The 21,116-nt window shown below is 43.3% G+C and overlaps 2 protein-coding genes and 1 pseudogene across 3 annotated transcripts in view; 1 reads left to right on the top strand and 2 right to left on the bottom strand.

The window, feature by feature from the left end:
- Positions 1-16,444, bottom strand: part of LOC136486397 (uncharacterized) — a 33,449-nt gene extending 17,005 nt beyond the window's left edge. The window contains exons 1-5 of one of the 2 annotated variants that reach the window (XM_066483281.1): positions 16,290-16,444; positions 15,950-16,167; positions 15,087-15,248; positions 14,696-14,931; positions 14,251-14,614 (exon numbers count right to left, since the gene is read on the bottom strand). In XM_066483281.1, the coding sequence (XP_066339378.1) occupies positions 14,359-14,614; positions 14,696-14,931; positions 15,087-15,248; positions 15,950-16,167; positions 16,290-16,368 (951 nt within the window). In that variant the 5' untranslated portion in view covers positions 16,369-16,444 and the 3' untranslated portion in view covers positions 14,251-14,358. Of the gene's footprint in view, positions 1-14,250; positions 14,615-14,695; positions 14,932-15,086; positions 15,249-15,949; positions 16,168-16,289 lie in introns of those variants that run through there. The other variant, XM_066483282.1, reaches the window with a different exon arrangement.
- LOC136487149 (protein Rf1, mitochondrial-like) lies at positions 951-8,263 on the bottom strand (annotated as a pseudogene).
- Positions 9,752-13,820, top strand: LOC136486396 (uncharacterized). Its single transcript, XM_066483279.1, has 2 exons — positions 9,752-11,206; positions 13,370-13,820. The coding sequence occupies exons 1-2, from the start codon at positions 10,041-10,043 to the stop codon at positions 13,464-13,466; spliced, it is 1,263 nt and encodes a 420-aa protein (XP_066339376.1). The 5' UTR covers positions 9,752-10,040; the 3' UTR covers positions 13,467-13,820.
- Positions 16,445-21,116: the final 4,672 nt, after the last annotated feature.

The following is a 21,116-nucleotide window of genomic DNA, read 5'->3' as shown; positions in this document are numbered from 1 at the left end:
ATAAACAAATGGAGGAGCAGAGCAGGAGGAGCATCAGCATCAGGTTTCAGAGTCGCATGTAGGAGTAGCAGAGTACGACGTATTCGAAGATCTTGATGCTTGCTTTAGCTGCTGCTCTTGTGCTGATCAAGAGTTTCTAATGCAATTTCATTCATTAAAAATGGTATCACACAGTGGAATTGAAGGCAGACTAAAGGCAAAATGCTCAATCATCAAATGCGCAGGTTTCATGGGTGGTTATAGTGATGATACCGTGCTATTGATTTGGGCATCTGAACCTTGTCATTGGACACTGGATAATTGTGTATTATGTTGTGAGTACAGAATGGCAATACAGATTAGAGATTTATTATATCAGTTTTTGAATGCATCGAAATATGATCATATATGTTTGCGTACTACAATGTATTGTTCCTATATACAATTGTATATAGGAATTGACGTGTCAAAAAAAATGCTACTATACATTTGAGTTACCTAGTCCATGCAACTACAAACAGGAACAACACACACTGCTAACAGTAGATATGCGGGAAAACAAAACTCCTAACAGTGGATATTAGTGCGAAAAGACACTGGTAACAATGCATATTCAGGGGCAGGGGGGGGGGGGGGGGGGGGGGGGGGGGGGGGAGGGACACAAAGCTTAGTGTATAGAAATCTCCTTTAGGATCAAGAAGTCAAAACGATTGACTTATCTTACAAACTAAGCAACAGAAGGAAGAAACTTATGTGCTCCCAACAGTTTGAAAATTGATTCCCACTGTAAAGATAACTAGGGCTCAAGACAAGATAACTTTATACGAGGTTAACAGGATGCTCTGACAGTGCAACACTTACCTAGAGAATTTCATCAAACAAATGTGGCAACACAACATGGCTAGCAAATTAGAGCATGAGGTAGACATTACCACTCAGCTGAGGATTTATTTCATTTGACATAATCTTCATTAGTTGACCTCTTCAAGAAAATGGTACTTTTCAGGTAGGGACTTTGCGTGTTTCTTATATTCCTCGCTCGAAAAAAGTGATATTAGCAACGAAGTAGTAGAAGTCTCAAGTGAGAAATTCATTTCATCAATTTTGGAGAGGTAAGCCCCAGCCCTCATTATCTGACCGCCACCCAACAACCTCCTAACTATAGCATTTAGCATGCCAGAGTTTGGAGTGCATCCACTCTTTTCCATTGCTAAAAACAAATTGTCAAACTCATCTAGCAGCCCTTCTTGTATCAGATTTTCCATCATTAAGCGATAGGTCACCACATCCGGAACTAAACCATGGGCAGGGATAGCAGCGAACAAATCCATGGCATTTTTCTTTCTACCACTTTTCAGCAAACAACCAATCATAATATTGAAAGTAATAGTGTCAGGACGAAGATCCTTAGAACACAAACTCTGGAACATTTCAAATGCTTCATCAACACAACTATTTTTGCAAAGCCCATTTAGAACTATGTTGTATGTGTAAATGCTCCACTGTTTTCCACTTCTAATCATATTGTGGTAGAGTTCCTTTGCTTCAGAAAATCTCCCAGTTTGAAATAAACCTTGCAGTATAGTACTGTAAGTCACAGCTCCAGGCGTAACTCCCTTCCACAACATTTCTCGGAAAAGACGATATGCATTGTCTATCCTGCCAACTTTACAGTAGCCATGAAGCAATGTACTATAGGAGATGAAGTCAGGTTTCAAGCCAACTGAGACCATACCATCAAGTAATTTTGTAGCTTCATCAGTTCTACCAACTAAGCAGTGGCCACCTATTAATGTATTATATGAGATAACATTAGGCCTCACGCCCACACGTTCCATCAAGGGAATGAGCCTTAGGGCTTCTGTAACCCGTCCTTCTCTGCATAAGTTACACATTATTGTGTTGAAGAACACGGTGTCAGGATGGATTCCTTGAGCCAACATTTCAAAAAATAATTCTTCGGCTTTCTCCCACCTGTCAACGGTACAGAGTACATAAACCAAGGAGCTAAAGACAACAACGTTAGGAGTCACCCCTTCATTGATCATCTGATTGAATTTAAGCATAGCATCATCCACTCTTCCCAATTTGCAAAGTGCATCTATTAATGTTCCATAATTGACTACATCAGGACTCAATCCTTGCTGACTCATTTTGCTAAATATATGCATTGCCTCATCTATCATTGTCTTTTTAACATATGCATAGAGCACAGTGTTGAAGATGTAATGATTAGGTGAAATACCATTTGCTACCATCAAATCCAGGAGATCAAGCAAATCAGAAAGGGCTCCTTTAGCAGCATACCCATGAAGAAGAATGTCGTAGATAGTAACATTAGGTTTTATGCCCTTCCTAATCATAGAATCAAAACTCTTCCTGGCTTCTGTGCATTTTCCATTCTTGTAGAGATAGTCCAGCAGTAAACCATAAGTAACAACATTTGGGTCAAGACCTCGTGCGTACATTTCTTCGAGCCTTTGAACCACCTCTTTCCACTGCCCTGTAGAGAGGTATCTGTAACACCCCAAGTGTTAGTCATGAGTTAAGCAACAAATTATGATCTGTAGTTCATAATTTTGAAGTGATGATGAAGGTGCTGAAGTCAAACCTATGAAAATGAGCCCCAACTTGGAATTGGACAATACACTTTGCTTACATGCGGACCCTTGTTAAGATTATGCAAGAGTAATATCAAATATGCTTATTTCATGTACATTACATCAACATGCATCCATCTTGACCAGTGGAAAAGTTTCATAAAGTTTGGAGCCAAGAAGTCACATGAGATGATAGGTTATAACCTTTCTTGAATTGCTTCATCAGGTGAATGGGAACATGGGATGTCGATCAAACCTTGCAACCTTGCTCAAACAACTCTACTTAAACTCAGGAACAAAAGTTATAAAGGGTTCATGTTGAGCAAATGTCCAGAAAACGCTTCAATGGATCAAAAAGGACAATTTAAGCTTTATCGTGATGCTGCTTTGACCAAGATGAAACAATGATCTCCGGACCAGATATGAAGTTTGAACGTAAATAAAAGTTGAAGTTTAAGTGGAGTACAACAAACTTTATTTTTGAACCAAGCCCTGATTCAACTCCTAAGTGGCTCAAATAGTGGCCTCAAGTTGGGATACAGTGTTGTTTTGGTCCCTCTAGGGTTTTTCCTAAGTCCCTGATCGATAGCAGCGAGTTGACATGTTTGAGAATTTTTATCTTCTAGAAATATGTGACAACTTAATTGGATTCCTTAATATGAGTTGAAGTACACTTCGTGAAGAAAACAACAGAATAAGTCTCATCACTTATGGAGCACGTTTGTACTTTCAAAAGTCATTACAAAAACAGCAAAAAGTTTCTTGAATTCAGCCCTTAACTGAATTCAGTTTTTAGTTTCGTATACCCTACTTTGGAGGCTTGTATCTTTGTAACCATGCCGAACCAGCCCAATATCCTTTAAGCAAAGTTGTTGATCTCGTGTAGCTCTACAACTTTGGTTACTACAACTTGTGCCACAATTAAACAGATTAGGAGTTGGAAGAGGGAGAAGAATGCCGTTTCAATCGGCCTGAAACCAAAATTCAGAGTTTCCTTTTCGGGTATCCTCCTTTGAAGATCCGTATCTCCAAATCTAGGCCAAGTTAGCTCTAGATCCTTAAATCAATGTTGTTCACCTCACAAAGATCTACAACTTTGCCTCTTGCGTCGTGATCATAGGACAACCGGATCGAGAGATAGAGGATGGGGAAGTTAGCGGTTTCAGTCGATCCCTTGACTGTTTGGATCGGTAGGAAGCAGCACCGTCGTTCGACCGCGCGTAGGCGCCACAGGCCGCGTGGCTCCCTCATGCCCTTGCATGTGCGCCACCTCGCCCCCCCTGCTCGACTAAAAGGGAAAGACCAAGCGCCCTCCCTCCTCTCGCTCGCTGCCTCACTCTTCCTCTCTCCCATTCTCCCTCGCTCTCTCACTCCGTCCCTCTCTGTCTCCTCCGCTCGTCCTCCATGAGACCGAGCAGAGCCCCTCCTCCCCACCGGTCCCTCCTCTAGCCACGTCGCGCCTCTCCTCTAGCCGCTCCAGTACCGCACGGCCGTGTCCCAAGCCATCGCCTGGCCGTTGCCCCGCTAGAGCCGGCCCTCCCCCATCGTCCTGCTCTGTTTCTACGTCGAGTTGAAGAAGAGAGGGAGTGAAAATCGAAATAGAAACTCTTTCTTGGTTCCAGATGCAAAATGCCTAGAGACATCAGTTTACATATATTGGCTTAATTAATTAGAGGAAAGTCCGGTGTTCACTTTGCAAAAATGTTTTTCCTTTTCTTTTTCAGATTATTGCTCTTAATCGGTTGAAATTTTGGAAATTCATAGTAAATCATAGAAAATTTGTAAAATAGCAAATAAACATGTTTTGGAATCCTTGTGAGTAAATCTACACAGTAAAGTCATAATATGATATGTGTTAGTAGAAGGTTTTTGCTATTTTTATTTATCTTTGTTAATTAGGGTTTTCTAGGAATAAATTCATATCTAAAGTTGTGGTGCTCCAATTGCTGTGAAATTTTTATGGTAGGATACTGATGCTATGTGTGTGTCGTGGTAAAAATTTTATGGTCATTGGATGCAGTATGATTGAGTTATTGATTTAACTAGTTTAATGCTTGATAAATGGTTTTAAATGGCTTATAAATAATTTATATATGCAAAAATGTGAAATATGGTTCCTTTGCCCTTGCATAGTGATAATGTGGCCTTAGAAACCCTAATATGGCTATATGTTTGGGCTGCATGTATAGTTTTGGTTAAGCAATTAATTTCGTGGTGATAATGATGTTTTCTGTGGATGTGGTGAATACAAAAGTTGTAGATAACTCCCTTACCTTCCTTGTCCTAAAGTTTCATGACTTTAGGGCTACAGATCTGAGAGTTATAGATTTTACAAGTCCCCTATTAGGTTTTGCATGAGATCTATATAGATCTCAAAGATTGCGTTGTTTGGCTTAGATAAGCTTTGAATCATGTATTGGTGATAATAGAAGAGTTGTAATGATTTTGTTAATATTTTCAAAATGTCCAAGAACACCCTTTTTGGTGGTCTAACTCAAGTTATAGCTGTCCAAAGTGAAATGACAGATTATGTCCCAAGTCTGGACAGAGATGCCTTCTTAGTGTTGTTTGACCTTGTTAGCTGTAGAATCATCTTAAAATGATAATGAGAAAGTTATAGATAACTTAATAAGCTTTTCATAAAGTTAAGAATTATTTTTGCTAAATGTCTAAAACTCCAGTTATGCATCTTTAAAGTTACTGTCAGTTTTCTATCCTTGTCTGTGTAGACCTGAAATATTGGCATATTTGATCATGTTAACCTATGAATTAGCTTTTGGTATGAATAACAAAGTTATAGACAATTTTCTAATCTTTCCAGAAAGTCTAGGATCACACTTTTTGCATTCCTAGAACTCTGGGTATGGTTACAACAAATGAATGTGGTGCTGCTGTTCAGAATCTGTGTTTGTACCTAAAATTGTTTGCTTCACCTTGCTTTGCTTCATGTGTTGCTAAGTGTGGCTCATGCCTTTGATGGTGTTAAGTTAATATACCTAAAACCTTGTGAAACTTGTGTCATGCTTGGTGCTGCCTTCCTTGCTATCCAAGCATGATAGGTTGTGTGATGTTTAATTAAGTAACGTGGAGTGCTTATATATGTTCGGTGTAACCTTGTGCTCATCTTGAATACTTTTATGTGAGGCATCTCATATTGCCATTCTTCGCATTCATGCACTTGCATTGTTGCATCTCATCTAGGTACGCTAGATGCACCACATGAAGGACGTGATGTTGGAGCCGAACCCGAAGATGGAGTTTGGTGAATCCATCCAGATGAAAGGACTAAGAAAGTGCTGAGATGGGAGATGCTCACCAAGCGAGTGTCATCTAACAAACACTGACCTAGTGTTGGATCCTAGGCAAGTCCCGAAGCATTCTAAATCTCCTACCCTCTCTTTTTATAAATGCACATGAGTATAATTTTGGTATGATGCATTAGGTGATAGGAGTTGGATGAAACCGTTGGTGCATATTTCCTACATTGTCCACTATATATAAATACATGTACCCTTACCAGATGCATAGGGCGATCTATGCTTAGCCATACTTAGTCGGTAGAAGTCAGGAGATTTGCTGTCACCTGTGAGATATAGGTGAATATCTAGTCACGGTTGGCTATATTTGCTATCGTGTAAAAGAACCATGTGAAGCCGTGTAATTGGAGACCGGGCGGAATCTTATATGTTGGTGGTGTTATGACTTACAGTGATTCCGTCTGTGTCGGTTAAGGACTGCATCGTTGGAGGCCCTCTTGTCATTTTGAACGCATGCCTCTCACTTAGTTGGTCGGATAACTCGTTCTGATCGTGAAGCCGAGTAGCTCAACTCAGGTCGAGCCTCGTTCTGGAGGTAGTAAGGATGTGCGGGGAGCCGGTGTGAGGCCAAGGGTGGGTTAGACTCCTGATCGACTTGGAATCCGGTAGTGTCTCTAAGAGTGCGGCGTTTATCGAACCCGCGAAATGTGTACCTGAGTTATACCAAAGGTGACCCGACGTGACCCCGATGGGGGAAGTGTGGGTTTGTGTTAGAAATACTGCCTAGCTGGTTGTAATCGATTCGAATCGCCGTCTCTTCCGGATAGTGAGAAACTTGGCGGAGCCCCTTCATCGTAGTAATATTTGATGGAACATGATGGTTATGATGATTATACGATAAACCGGATATGGTTACTATTGTGATGTTTATTAATCAAGTGATTGGTCTAGAATAGGTGCAAATTTAGTCATGATAAGCTTCACTAAACTTGATGCTAAAACTTGACTAAAAGATTGAAAGTAAGGACTCATGATAGTAATGCTCTTTTTGCAAAGCTATGCTATCCAACCAGCTCCACTAAATAAGCCTTGCATGTCCTTGTGAGTCTTTTTATTTCTCTCCTGTCGGGTAAGTCTAGCTGAGTACATTCGAGTACTCAGGGTTTATCTCACCATGTTGCAGGTGAAGTTCTCGGCCTGATGAAGAGAGTGGTGAACCGCCGGTGGGCTCGGCGTCTCTATATTTATTTCTTATCTATATGCTTTTGTCAAAGGATGTCATTTATACTAGCAATATATTTGGAACTTATACTAGTGTAATCATTCGAAAGTTATGTTGTTTTTACCAATCGGTTTTGAAACCCAAACTTGTACCATTATTTGTGAACTCAGTTATAATATTATTCTGCTGCAACTCCATGTATGTGATGTGTATTTGCTTAATCATGCGATCTTGGTTGTGATGTTGATTTACCGAGGTCCTCCGTGACACTCGACGTACTACCGGGTTTATATAAGTGAAAGTATGCATGTGTCAACGTGTTAGCGGGGACATCCGTACTTGATCTTGTATAAATTGGGCGGTTCTGTCACAGTATCTAAGGATCATACAGGTATATATCTTGATGTCTGGCTTAACACCTTTATCAATCATCTACTAAAGGATACCCTCAACCTTGTCAACTGCTTGAGCTTTGCACAGGCCATCAATGACCGTGTTGTATGTCACAACATCCGGTGAAATCCCCTGATCCAGCATTTCAAGAAACATGTTGTAAGCTTTTTCCACCTGACTCTCTCCAAACAAACCGTTAATAACAGTGTTGTAGGATACCATATTTGGTGTGTAGCTTCCACCTCTATCATCAGACATCATGCACAGCAGCTCAAGTGCCTCCTCAGCTCTCTTTACATTGAAGAAACCCATGAGAAGCGTGTTGCAGGAAACTACATTCGGCATGCAGCCAAACTCAGGCATTCGTCGGAGCAATATGTCCATGGCCTCGTCAATCCTCTTGGCATCACAAAGGCCCTTGAGCAGTTGATTGATGGCTATTTCATTCACCCTCCAGCCCGTCTTAAGGATGAGGCTAAAGGCGGCGAAACCATGCTCCATGCGACCCATACGACAAAAACAGCCAATTAGGATGCTGTATGTCCATAGGTCTGGACGGACCTGGGAGCAGGCACGGGCCATCCGATTGAAGACAGAGATGGTGAGTTCGGAGGTTGAAGAGCATCGGGCGCGAGCGAAAACGTTAAGCAGATGGTTGAAAGCACGAACTGAGGCAGCCTGACGTGGGGCAGCAATTCCTCGAACAGCTTGAGCGTGTCGCCGAGGCCGAGGCTCCCCGACTTTGCTTGTCCCGCAATGACGCGCTCCAGCTCCAAGCACCGGTCGCGGGCGGCGCTCGCGTGGCGGGACATGACAACGGAGGGCGCGCACGTGGCTACTGGCCCGACGCGGAGAGGCACGGACGGCGCGGGTGCACGGCGTGCGGCGCCCGCCCCTGGGATCGATGAAGCAGAGCAGCTTACGTGAGGTGGGCGGAGCCACGAGTGCTGCGACGTGGAGGATGTGACTGTATGAGCGTAGAGCTGGAACACGGCACAGTGGCGCCGGCGGCGTGGGGGCCCGCGGGTTGGGCGCCGGGCGCCGGCAAAGTGGAGTATGTGTACAGGTCTGAAATCTGAACACGGTGGGCGCGCAATTGCCCTTGTAGTGTTTCTTTTTTCTTTTTTCTTTTTTTTTGTCATCGCATTCACATGAGGCGTAAGCAATGGTAATCGAAAAAGACTTTTTTTAGAAGCAAGTTGAAAAGTTAGGTATTTTGCTTAAAAAACAAACATTTTTTTGAAAAAGATCGTCTCTTAAAAATGCACTTATTATTTATATAGCTTTTGCCAGAGAATTTTTTTCCCAGCTTCTCAATAAACTCAAACAAACACAGCCAATATCAAGAAATGCTATTTATTTGGTTTAGCATGAAGGTCCAGCAGATAGATGTACTACTCCCGTTCAAATCTGGAATGCACACACACGTAGTTATTTACTAATCTACTATATTTCTAAATAAGAGGAACCCACTAAGAAAATTCTCTGAAATCTCAGCAACCCATTAGCATTGTGTAGGTCAGTAGGTGGCTTGCTAGTGGTAAAAGTAGAGCGAGAGTAAATTGTTATTTCGTCATCTTATTGTCTAACAAGTTGCTCTAGTAAAATTATAGAAATTTTATTAAGCTGTTCACCTCCTCTAGGCATCTAGTATCTCCAAACCGTCCATTAAGGTGGACATCTAATTTCCTCAATACAGGCATAATTGTGAACATAGATGATCTGAAGTTAATATCCCTACGTGGAGTGCCCGTGAGCATCCTTGCTGAGCACAATTTCTTTTACATATAATAACCACAAACTAATCTCCTGCCAATGAAATTGACCACCACAAGAAGCCAACAACGATCGTGTCATGGCCATTGTGGAAATCACCACAGATAACAATCTCCTCGCCAAACATTAGAGATAATTTTGCATGCAGATTTATTTCGACTAAGACCTAGGTGTATGTGTACCTGAAATTTATTAGTTTTATTTACATGAATATTTATAAAATAAGTTTGAATCTCGATTTTTTCTTTAATTTTCACAATTCGAAAAAAATGGTTTGCGCTCAATATTTCTCATTGTGCTGCCTGGGAATGGGCCTTGTCGGTCGAAAGGCTGTACGGGCGCCCAACTGAATGGGCTGTCTTGTATGGATTCAAAAGGATTAGCTGTGGAATTGGGTCGGGTGTGATTGGATTGTATTCTTAAGGGCTGGATCTTGACGTGGCCCATATTCGCGTGCACCGATCGTGACTCGTGAGAGAGGGCCGGATTCGTGGATCGGGAAAAGGATCAGTCCATACCGCCGCTCCAGCTTCCTCCCCATCCCGACGCTCGACCCTCGCGGCCTCCGCCCCAACGCCTCCGCCTCCGCCTCCTCCTCCTCCGCCCCCTACCGCACCGCCTGCTCCGCCCCTACCGATGGGTTAGAGCATCGTGCTGCTGCTGCAGGTGACGAACTCAACCCCTTTCATCGCACAAGAAGCCAGCTCCTCGATTCTCAGTTCACTTCCTCCATTTGCCGACGGCGGAGAGGTGCCCAATCTGAATCTGGTGTCAAAGAGTTCGCCTCAGCCTCCCCTGCCCTACCCCGATGCCATGGATCCAGAGCGGCCGCCGCCGGCCCTAACCAGCGACCTCCTCGAGGAGATCTTGCTCCGCGTCGCCTCCCCTGCGGACCTCGCCCGCGCCTCCACCGCCTGCGTCTCCTTCCGCCGCCTCATCGCTGACCCCGCCTTCCTCCGCCGGTACCGCTCCATTCACCCGCCCTTACTCCTCGGCTTCGTTAGATCCTATGGTTTCGGTCCTGCCGAGGCGCCCCATCCCTCCGCTGCCGTCGCCCGGGCTGTCGCGTTTTCCTTCGACTATCTCCCTCGCACCACATGGGAGGACCACTGGACTCCCGTAAATGCCCGCGACGGCCGCGTCCTCCTCGAGCGCAGTTGCCGCGAAGTCCCCAAGTACTGGGACCTCCTGGTGTGCGACCCGTTGTCCCGGCGATACCTGCTGCTGCCTCCCATAACCGACGACCTACTCGCCTCCATCGGTATCCAAAACAAAGATATTTTCCATTCGGGGGCCTCCTTCATCCGTTCAGGAGGCACAGAGGAGGATACATCATTCAGTGTGATCAGCTGGATGCAATCCAGCTCAAGGTTGGGGGTTTTTATCTTCTCTTCGGGCTCTGGCTGCTGGAGTGTCAGTACGTCTATCAGTTGGGACGATCTAGGCCTGGATGAAATTAATGAGTTCATTCAAGAACAATGTACGTCTGACTGCTTCTATTGGAAATTAAACGACATGAGCACGGTGGTCAAGCTCGACATGAATAGTATGCAGTTTTGCACTATTGGCCTCCCGCCTGGCCATGATAAGCGGCAAATCGTCATTGTGGAGTCAGGGGAAAGTAGGGTTGCAATGTTTAGTACGGTTCATGAAAGCACATCTGTGGATTATTATTACACCTTTTCGCAAAATGGCAGTGAGAAGTCCCATGAGTGGCATTTGAAGAGTACCATCCCCTTGCCTGCCCATTATACTTTTGAAGGCAACATTGGTGGTCCAGCTGAAGGATACATTTTCATAGAATGCATTCCAGATGAAAAGGATACAACATATTCAGCATTTTTTTCACTTGAGATTAAGTCTTTCAATATTGAGAGGGTCGGTAGGACAAGATCCCCTGCTTGTGGTCATGTGGTGCCTATCCATATTTTGGTTTCCCACCATCTATGTCACCAAGGAGGATTTAAGGATATGGAGAGGTATGCTTTTCTATTCCAAGTCTTGCCTCTTGCATTTCAGACCTGTACATTTGGCCACTGGTTGTGTGAATGAGCGATTAGTAAGCACCCATTGCAGTCTGCTTGCATTGTTGGCCTACATCAAGATGGCCTGTTGAGCAGATTGTCCGTGAGAAAAAAACTGGCTCATGAGATAGGCTTAAGATCAGCCAAATAAGCCTTTGTTTATAATGACCTTCAGCCAGTTCTTCTAATGTATGTGCTGGGACTCTAGTCTTGTTCCTTGTTCAGCCTAGCTAGGGTTGGTTGCAGAAGTCAATTTGTTGGAGCTATGCCAGTTCATACTTTTGTCACTTTTTGTAATTGCAAATGATCATAATTCTTACTGCAATCCATTTTGTTGTGTTCCTCATAAAAGTGTCGTGCATCTTTTCTTTGTAGTACTACATTTGTGCAATTCAGTTAAACTTTGCTCTGCATGCTTTCAGAAGTTCAAACTATGTATTGGCCTTTTCAAAAAAAAAAAAAAGAAAGAAAGAAAAGAAAACTACACATTGGCACTGAAAGAGTTTGAAAAGCAACTATTTGGTTGGAACTGTGTGGTCTTTTGGTGATTCTTGCTACAACTGGTGCTTTTTTATTGTTCTATGTTTCTTACTAGGTGCAATCCTGTTGATTTGTTTCCACTGGAGCGTGTTTGAGTCAATGGCACATCACTTGCGCATTCTTGATCTAGTACTCCAATATCTGTATATGTGAACATTTTGATGTAGATGCACCTGGATTCAGATTCTTTCATTTTGCTGTATTTGTAGTCTGTTCTGCAAACTGCAATGCTTACCTTGGTAGCCTACAATCCATGGTGCTGCACTGTATGCATATTTAGAAGGATAATTCTATTCTTGCGGTACAACAAACTAGATAAATATGGACCAGTACAAAAATTATTACCTAATTAATTTGGATTTGGTTCCTCCTAGCGTCATATATTTCTTCATTGACAATAGCCTGTTAACCTGAACCTACAAAGACAAGTTGCATACGTAAGACAAAAATAATGCAAAACAACAGCTAGTTACTGAACTGAACATAAACATCAATGCATGTACAATTTAAGTATTTAACCATTGCACAAGGAATTAAGATAACTTGTCTGGATGAGATATAGGTAGTAGCAATCTTTATCTGGTTCTCCCTCCTAACCTTGTTCAGTTCTCCTTCAGCCTCTGTACGTGAAAGCAGGATAGGTGATATAGGCATATAGCACATATGTACTGTACATGCAGGCAGCTGATTTTTCAGGTAGCAGGCCATATGTAGATGAGACCGTTTGTTTATACACATAATAAATCCGTGAAACCAAAGGACTAAGGAGATTACAAATTAGTACTGTGACAATGTTTCTGTATTATGTGACCACTTCTTTTTCAGAAATGTTATGTGAGCTTTAGCTACAGTTATGCAGTAGAGCTGAAAGTAGCTCTTGGTTTCATTATATCTGAATAGTAAGTTGACAATGTTTCTTGATCATTGCACCTGCTCAGTGCATTTGCTTTTTTTTTGCACGAGCCTGCTAGTTAGTCAAGGTCTGATTTTCATGTGCATGCTGTCAGTGCTCTGTTCACTTATTCAGTGCTCTGCTTGTCAGTGCTCTGTGCGATCCTGCTAGTTTGGTTATACTAGTGTCGAGGAACTGAGAAAGCTTGTATGTGTTGCATATATTAATTTTCTTAAAAAAGTATTTTTCTGTCGTAGCTGAAGCTCGTATCTCAAACCCATTTTGTAACATTAGCATGAATTATAAATTCTGAGTTGGATGTTGGCTGGTTCTGGGGACAGAGGTGTTGTTAATTAGTGTTAGGCGACCTAACAGAATAGCATCTACTACTTTAGTCAGTTCAGAATTTCAGATGCACACTGGCTGGTGCAGTGAGACCTAACAGAACAGCAGCTACTTTAGACGACCTTCTCATCTGCTGGTGCCTCTGAAAATTCTGAACTGACTATATAGTAGCTGTTGTTACTCAGTTAAGCTATTACTCTGTTTTGCTGTTTTATTATGTTTTTCTGGCATGAGGATGCACTGGTTAGTAAGCATTCCTAACATCCTAATTAACAGCACCCGATGCTAGCATAAATGTCACATTGCATTGACTAATAGTGATTTTTCTCATCTAATTGCAGGGTTGAGTCTATATGTTCTGGCCTGCTGGTGCTGGTTGTGAGGGAGATCGTAGTGGATTTATGCCTAGACACTCAAAAACTCTCTTTCATTATGTAGTAAGATTGTTGCAACCTGTCGTTTTGTCGTAAACCTATAGACTCTTGTATGTTTTCTTGGGTTGGTTAACACATTCATCTGAAGCCAATGGTGATGAGTAGCTTTCTGGTAGATCAAAGTTCTATCTGTTTGCTTACCTTATGAGATGAAGGGTTTGTATGCTCTGAAGCCAATGGTGATGAGTAGCTTTCTGTTAGATCAAAGTTCATCTGTTTGGTTACCCTATGAGATGAAGAGTTTGTGTGCTTTGAATTAGTAAATTAATTGATCTTTTCTATCCAATGCGTGTATTGTACTGTTGAAAGATTATTTGGGGGTAGATCAAGATATTTATGTTAACGTACAATTTAGCGGCTATAGTCTGCTGTAGCCCCATTTAATTTCGCTATTAGTTATTTTAGATGTCATTCGCCAAATACCAAGGCTGGAGATTTAAAACGTTGGGAATAACGCATCAAAGGGCCCTTCTGCTGGTTCTAGGTCACTGCCTGCCTGTATTCATTTTTTTTTACCACTCATTATTTTATGCGTGCCGTCTATATAGTCGAGCACATCCAAGTGAGTAATTGACCATCAAAGCTGCTCTCCTGGCCACGGCAGACTATGATCAGGTTCGACTATACTCAGTTTGACAGTATGTAACCTGCGATGACAGTTTCTAAGGCAACACTTGAATTTTCAGTCTTCAATCATTTTCGTCAAGAACACTGATGCTCTATGCAATCAATACTGCTTGATTTTTAAAACTTCTTTCACACGCTAGATGCAAACACAGTCAAAACGCTGAAAGCCGAATTCACTCGTCAGATTGTTCATTTACTGGCGACACTACACAGCAGTTTTGCCCATCGTAGCTGTTGCTTATGACAGTGAACATGGACTGCTAGAACATCTATGCAGACACAGGGTGGTCCTTCAAGAAGCTGACCAGGAGATCATTCACCTTGTCCGGGAACTGCTCCTGAACAAAATGGCTTCCTTCAGGGATATAGGTGATCTTTAGGTCCGGTGCGAATTTCTCCATGATGCCATCTTTCAAAACGGACTCAACCCCAGGGAACTTGAACACATAGTCTTTCTCCCCCATGACAACAAACACTGGGACTTGAAATTTTGGATCTTCAATTGGCTTCCTTTTATGGAGAGACCTGTCAAATGCAGCATATTACACCTTGATTTTTCAAAACCCACAAAACAAATAGTATGGTTGGCCCAGTTGCTATTGTTACCTATATGGCATCTCCATTGGATACCGGAAACCCGATTTCTCATAGAGTGAAGCATACACAGCGAGATCATCCTCAGTGAACCACTCTGGAAGAGGTGTTGACAAGTCCGCAAGGTCCATAATCTCTTGGTCTTCTTTTGCTATTGGGATTTCGCTCCTAGAGAAGAGCACGTAGATGGTCCGAACAACTCTCTTGACATCATACCGGCCAAAATCAGCTTCCGCTCTTCCTGGTTCCTACAAGAACAAGCTTCCCCTGTCATTGTTTTCTGTCGCTCTGCTCAATTTGGCAATGGGGATTATATATATATATATATATATATATATATATATATATATATATATATATATATATATATATATATATATATATATATATATTAGAGAGCAACCCGCCAGCGCAAAATGTAGAAGCCTTCTGGCAAGCTGGTGTGGGATGAGCCACCGTTAAGGAAGGGGATCCCCAAACACATAACACCGCATGTGCGGCTAGGGTGACGAAGAGCAAACTCATAGGCTGGCCTGGCCCCGAAATCCTTCGCCACAAGGAAAGCCTGCACGACTCACAAGGTAAGATTCTTTTCTCAAGAAATTATACTGTGATTGGAAATTATTTGATTCAACTGAACTAATGACTTAATAGAAGCTTGGCAGATAAGCACACAATATGCAAAGCTTAGTCTGTTGGACAATAGAACTGCCAAGAAGGTTTCTCTAAGAAATACACAGGAATTTCTATCTTTTTTTTTCTTCAATTTCCCACATTATTCTGAATAAAATAAAACTGCCAAGAGGTTGGATTGAAAATGTTCCTCTTATTTTCTTCAATCTAAATATACACACTAAGTATGTTTACCCGACAAATCATATCGTCACATGAGATGGAAAACTGTGGTGAAGGGATTCTACATGCTGTAACTTTCTGCTGGTAAACATGCCCTTAGAATTGCACAAACTCGACAGTAATTTTCCTTAAGAACCTACTTCATCCACGGTATTTTTTTTAAAAAAAAAATCCTTGTTTGAGAAATTCATTCCAAATCTTCCAAAACATATAATAGGCATGTCAGAACATTCTTACATGGTTCCTGTCCACCCATCATTACCAATCGCAGTATCATATTTCATATCAGATAAGCTAACAGTAACAAGTCGCACTGAAGTACTGAACCAACAAGTACCAAGAAAAAAATTCCCCAATCAAGACCAAACCCAAGAACTTACCACAGCGATTCTAAAAAAAAAGCAGTATTACCTTGGGAACGGAGAGGGCATCGAGGATTGCGAGGAGATCCTCCACCAGGTCGTCGTACGACGCGGCCTCCGGCTCCGGCGGCTGGTCCGAGAGCCCGTACCCTCGCCAGTCCGGCGCGACGGCGCGGTACCCGGCGGCGGCCACGGCCAGCATCTGGTGGCGCCACGAGTACCATATCTCCGGGAATCCGTGCAGGAACACCACCGTGGCCAGCTCGCCTGCAGCAAAAACGAGACGGCGACAGGAGAGGTGTCGCTATGCTTCAATCTCGAGCGCATGCGCACCGGCCTTCAACAGAGGAAGCTTGAGCCCGCCGGCGAGCAAGAGAGCAGATGCGAACCTTTGCCTGCTTGGGCCACGTGGAGGCTGAGGCCTCGGATTGGGAGATGGCTGTGCTCGACTTGCTGCTCCATGTTCATGGCCACTTCTTTGCAGATTTGTGAGGTTGGACTTTTGGAGAGAAGGCTGAAGGCACTTCAGAGTTCAGACTTCAGAGCAAGCAAGTGTGCACATAAGGCTTATGTGAGGGGCAAAATTGCCCTTTCGGTTTCTTTTTCTTTTTGATAGCTACACTACATGTTGTGATTGTGGCACATATGTTTCTATTTTATTTTTCTCTGCAATATACATGTCGTTTTTAATATCACCGGCCTGTTTACTTTCTCTCACAACAAACCAGCATCAGCCGAGCTTATCAGCCTAGAAACCAACCAGCGAACAGGCTGCATGTCTCTACTCTTGTTACTATGTATCTCTCTCTTATAAGCATGTGCTTCTATAATTTGATGAGCGAGCTATCAATGTCCTTGCAGGCTATTCCTGTGAAGCAACATGCGCACATGACATGATGGCTTAGTGCTTATGTAGATTTGGGTATATATCCACACCGGTGCATTGAGGAAACCCTCTTACTATAACCATAGGGATCTGGTCGCATGGAGTACGAGAGCACAATGGACACAAATGGCAGCAATACCTGATAGAATTAGGAGATGACTATAGCGAAGTTAGAGCAAATTAAAATGACATAAGTATGTTATAAGGGTGCGTATATGGTGAGATTTTAATATGTTTTTCTAATCTTTTAGAGGTACATTTGCACAGTCTAACGACAATATAGCTCCATGCTAATAATGGAGAAAACCAATATCAAGCCTACGACGTTTTCGCAATTTGGTGTAATCGATATCTATTGATAGGATGCTTCCGAGATATATCATCATCATTCATATTTACGGTCTCCACAAATATGCCCCGAGCCACCCACCAGGTGCACCATGTTCGGGGTAACGAATGTTGTTCCGCAACTCAACCTGACTATGAAAGAAAAAAAAATCTTACGTTGTTTATTCATCGCAATTTCTTCATAAATAGGAAACCAACCGTACGTATATGGAACAACCTTGAACTCTTTTGGATGGATCCATCATTCCTCTTTGGGATTGGAGGCGATTAAAAGAGAAATTAGTTCATTCCTCCCTCAATCCCTTCCAATCCCTATGAGAAATGGGTGTTTTCAAAGGAGCACAAAATATATATATCATTCCTGTCACAATGGCTTTGAAAAGAAAGAATACGGAGTTACAGACATAATTGATAAAAAGATTGTGATATGAAAAATGACCAACTTAAACAAAATAGACAAGGTCATATAGTTTTGGAATTTGATCATTTGGAATGAAAACTAAGGTTTTTGCTATTTATCTAGGGTCCTTTTGCAACCTGTACATCTGGGATTTATGCAGTTTGTTATTATTTGGTCCATATAGTCTCTCCCGCTCAACTCAGAAAGACAATTTAAGGTTAAATAAAGTAGTTGTTGTGCTTACTAAAATTAGACATTTATCATACCAATGCACTCAGAAATGTGAAGATCCTTCCTGATCCCAGACTCCTTATATTATTTTATCACATTAAAAGGTATCCAATGATTTAAAAGAAGATTTTTTTTTCTTATTTGGCCACGATTAAAACTTGTCTTTCTTCCTTGGTCTGAAACAAACTTTCTTATTTATTTAGCCTCGCTTGAACTTTTGATTACCAATCTGGCCTTACCGTCGTATTTAGCCTCTAACATAATTAAGTGGCACGTGAAATGATCAATTTACCCTTGAGACATTATGAGGAACAAAAGGGCACATAGGCAACATACCAACATAATTTTGAGCACTCTGGTTCCTCGTACAATTTGGAGATCAATTTATTTTGATTAGATTAATGACAAACTCTTCAAAATTTGAAAACCCAATACTAAAATCAAAATTTTATCATGGTTTTAGCTTAAATTTTCACACCTATAAGACTAATGCATCACCCTCTAATTTGTTCTAGGGTCGCCACTGCTCTAGTCTAGAAAAGGAAATAGAAAAAGAAAAAAAGAGTAGGAAACGACGGGCGGAATGGAAAGGAAAAAAAGGGATACAGACGCTCGTACAAAAGCAGACGTAAGGGAAAATGAAAAAAAAGAACGCGGACACTCTACGGAAATACAACCTGTTCGCTGGTTGGTTTCTGGGCTGATAAGCCCGGCTGATGCTGGTTTGTTGTGAGAGGAAAACACTGTATCATGTCTAATAAACCCTGGCTGAAACCAACAAGCGAACAGGCTCATAAACAGACACAAGGAAACAAAAAATATGAACGTGGTGACCGGATGGGAACGGAAAGAAAAAAACAGAGGCGGTTACGGAATACGGATACGGGAACCTTCGCTGGTGATAATGTTGGTATGCTGCCTGGTGCCCTTTGGTTCTCATAATTTCTCAAAGGTAAATTGGTCATTCACTACTACACAAAGACTTTTACAAGGTGTTTTCAAAATGGGCTCCGAGGCGGGCGGCCTGGTTGCCCGCCTCGGTTATTCGAGGCAGGGTAGCCTAGCCAGCAATCGTCTCGGTTAATGCTTAATCGAGGTGGGCAATGTAAGAAAACCGCCTCGCTTATTAACCGAGGTGGTTGCCCTAACGCAACCGCCTTGGTTAGGTCCAAATCAACCGCCTCGGTTAATCGTTATTAACCGAGAACAACCGTCTCGGTTAATCCATTTTCGAAGGCGGTCACTCTATGAGGCCCGCCTCGGTAAATAGTAGCCCAACAGGCAGCTCATCTTGGGCCATATCCCGCTCATTGTATATATACAAGATTAGGGTTTCATTCTTCAGTTATCCTAGATCTCTCTCTCAACTTCTCCCACTCCCTCTCTCCCGACGGCGCACGAGGGCTCCGTGCTCTCCTCTCCCTCCCTTCTTGCTATCCCTCCCTCACTCCCAGGGCTCCATCGACCTTGTGGCGTCCTTGAGCACGTGCCCGGTGGTGGGCATTGTGCGCCCCGGCAGCAGGGGGCCGTGCCCGCGACGACAATGGCCCTACAGCGGCGGCGCCTCCCAAGCCCGAGCAGCGGTCCTAGCAGCGCGTGGGGAGGCCCGTAATGGCGGCGGCGGCGTGTGGCGCTGCCCGCACAGGCGCCCGTGGCGGACGAGGTGACCCCCCGGCGGTGGCCGCGCCGCTCGACGGATCTAGGGCGGCGGATCTTGGCGACCGCGCCTCTCCTCCGAGCACGACATGGCGATCCCTCCCTCTCCTCCGAGCACGGCGCCCCCTCCCTTTCCCCCGTGCGTCGGCCACTAGATCCGGCCTCCAACCGTCCACCGGTGGCCGATCCGATCACTGGAGGCGGTGGGGGCGCGGATCCGGCCACCACCGAGCGGATCCGACCACCGGCGGCTGCGGGGGCGTAGATCCTACCACGGGCAACAGCGGCGCATGGTATCGGCCTCGGCGGGCTACCAGGCTCGGTGGGCTTTTTTATTTCATGAAATTAGTAACCGAGGCGAGCTACTTAACTCAACCGCCTCCGTTAATAGCATTAACCGAGGCGGCTGCGTTTAGGCGCCCGCCTCCAATAATTGATTAACCGAGGCGGGTTAGCCGTGACCTTCTTGACGGAGACGGTTGGCTTGTCCGCCTCTGTTAAGTTTTGTGCAGTAGTGATTTTCACATACTATTTAACGGTGTTAAAGACAAAATACAACGGTAGGGCCAGATTGGTAATCAAAAGTTTCAGCCGAGGCTCAATATGTAAGAAAATTTACTTCAAGGCCAAGGAAGCCAGGCAAGTTTCAATCAGGGCCAAATAAGAAATTTTCCCTTAAAACAATTATAGTTTTCTAGCATTTAGTGTTCCTTTCCTCTGTCTCCTACTTTCTTTATACATTTTTTCAGAGATCCTGAGTTGACAAGAGCAAATTAAGGTACTGGCGCTGCCTCATGGTGTGAGTCCGCCCCCCCCCCCCCCCCCCCCCCCCCCCCCCCCTCTCTCTAATTTTGCTATTCAAAACATTTTAAAATGTTAGAATTGCACAACCATATGTCATATGTTTCAGCAACAGTGCGGTTGGGCAAACATTCAGGTCAAAACGAAACAACATTAGTGCGGGTAGATGATGACCTGCTAAGAATGAAGAATGCTTATGAATGCATCACGATCAGCTCATCATTTGAGTGATTGAGAGATATTTTAAGAAAACGATCACGAGGTTTTATTAACAAGATGATTTAGAAACGACATATTATTGTAATAAGAAGTTGACTGACAAAATAATTCAGAAAACAGACATTATAATAAGAAGTCGACTATCATAACCATAGATACGTGTACACACATGTGCATTGCTACTAGTAAATAACAAACTCATCAATATTCCCAGCTTGAACCTTATTCGGATGTAGTTGGATTCACATCAATCCACGTATGTTGAGGTGGATTGGAGTAAAACTTAAACTAAATAAATTCCACCTCAATACATGTGAATTGGGGTGAATCCGACGACGTCCTTAGAGTACAAATTCGATGGTAACTTCGTGGTTTTTTGCCAACATATAGCGTTTGCTCTTGTGAACAATCATCCGAAGGTCCCCTGCACCGTCGCCGTCGGCACTGCCATTGCCGACTTGCTCATTGCCATCCTTACCACCACCGCCGCCACAGCGCACCACCTCCACCCCAGTGAACACAGCAAACTTGTTGACGACATCTTCGCACTGCCATTGCCCACACTTGATGCAGGCTTCCTCCCTGGTCTCGAAGAACTGGACGAGGCAGAACTTGCCTGAGCCAAGGCTGACAAGCTTGGGCAGGAAATGCTAGTCCTGGTACCACTCGTACGGC

Source organism: Miscanthus floridulus, chromosome 10, assembly GCF_019320115.1.
Source record: "Miscanthus floridulus cultivar M001 chromosome 10, ASM1932011v1, whole genome shotgun sequence".
In the NCBI taxonomy this organism is placed as follows: Eukaryota; Viridiplantae; Streptophyta; class Magnoliopsida; order Poales; family Poaceae; genus Miscanthus; species Miscanthus floridulus.
The sequence above is the reverse complement of the archived record's forward strand: the minus strand, read 5'-3'. Positions and strand labels throughout refer to the sequence as shown.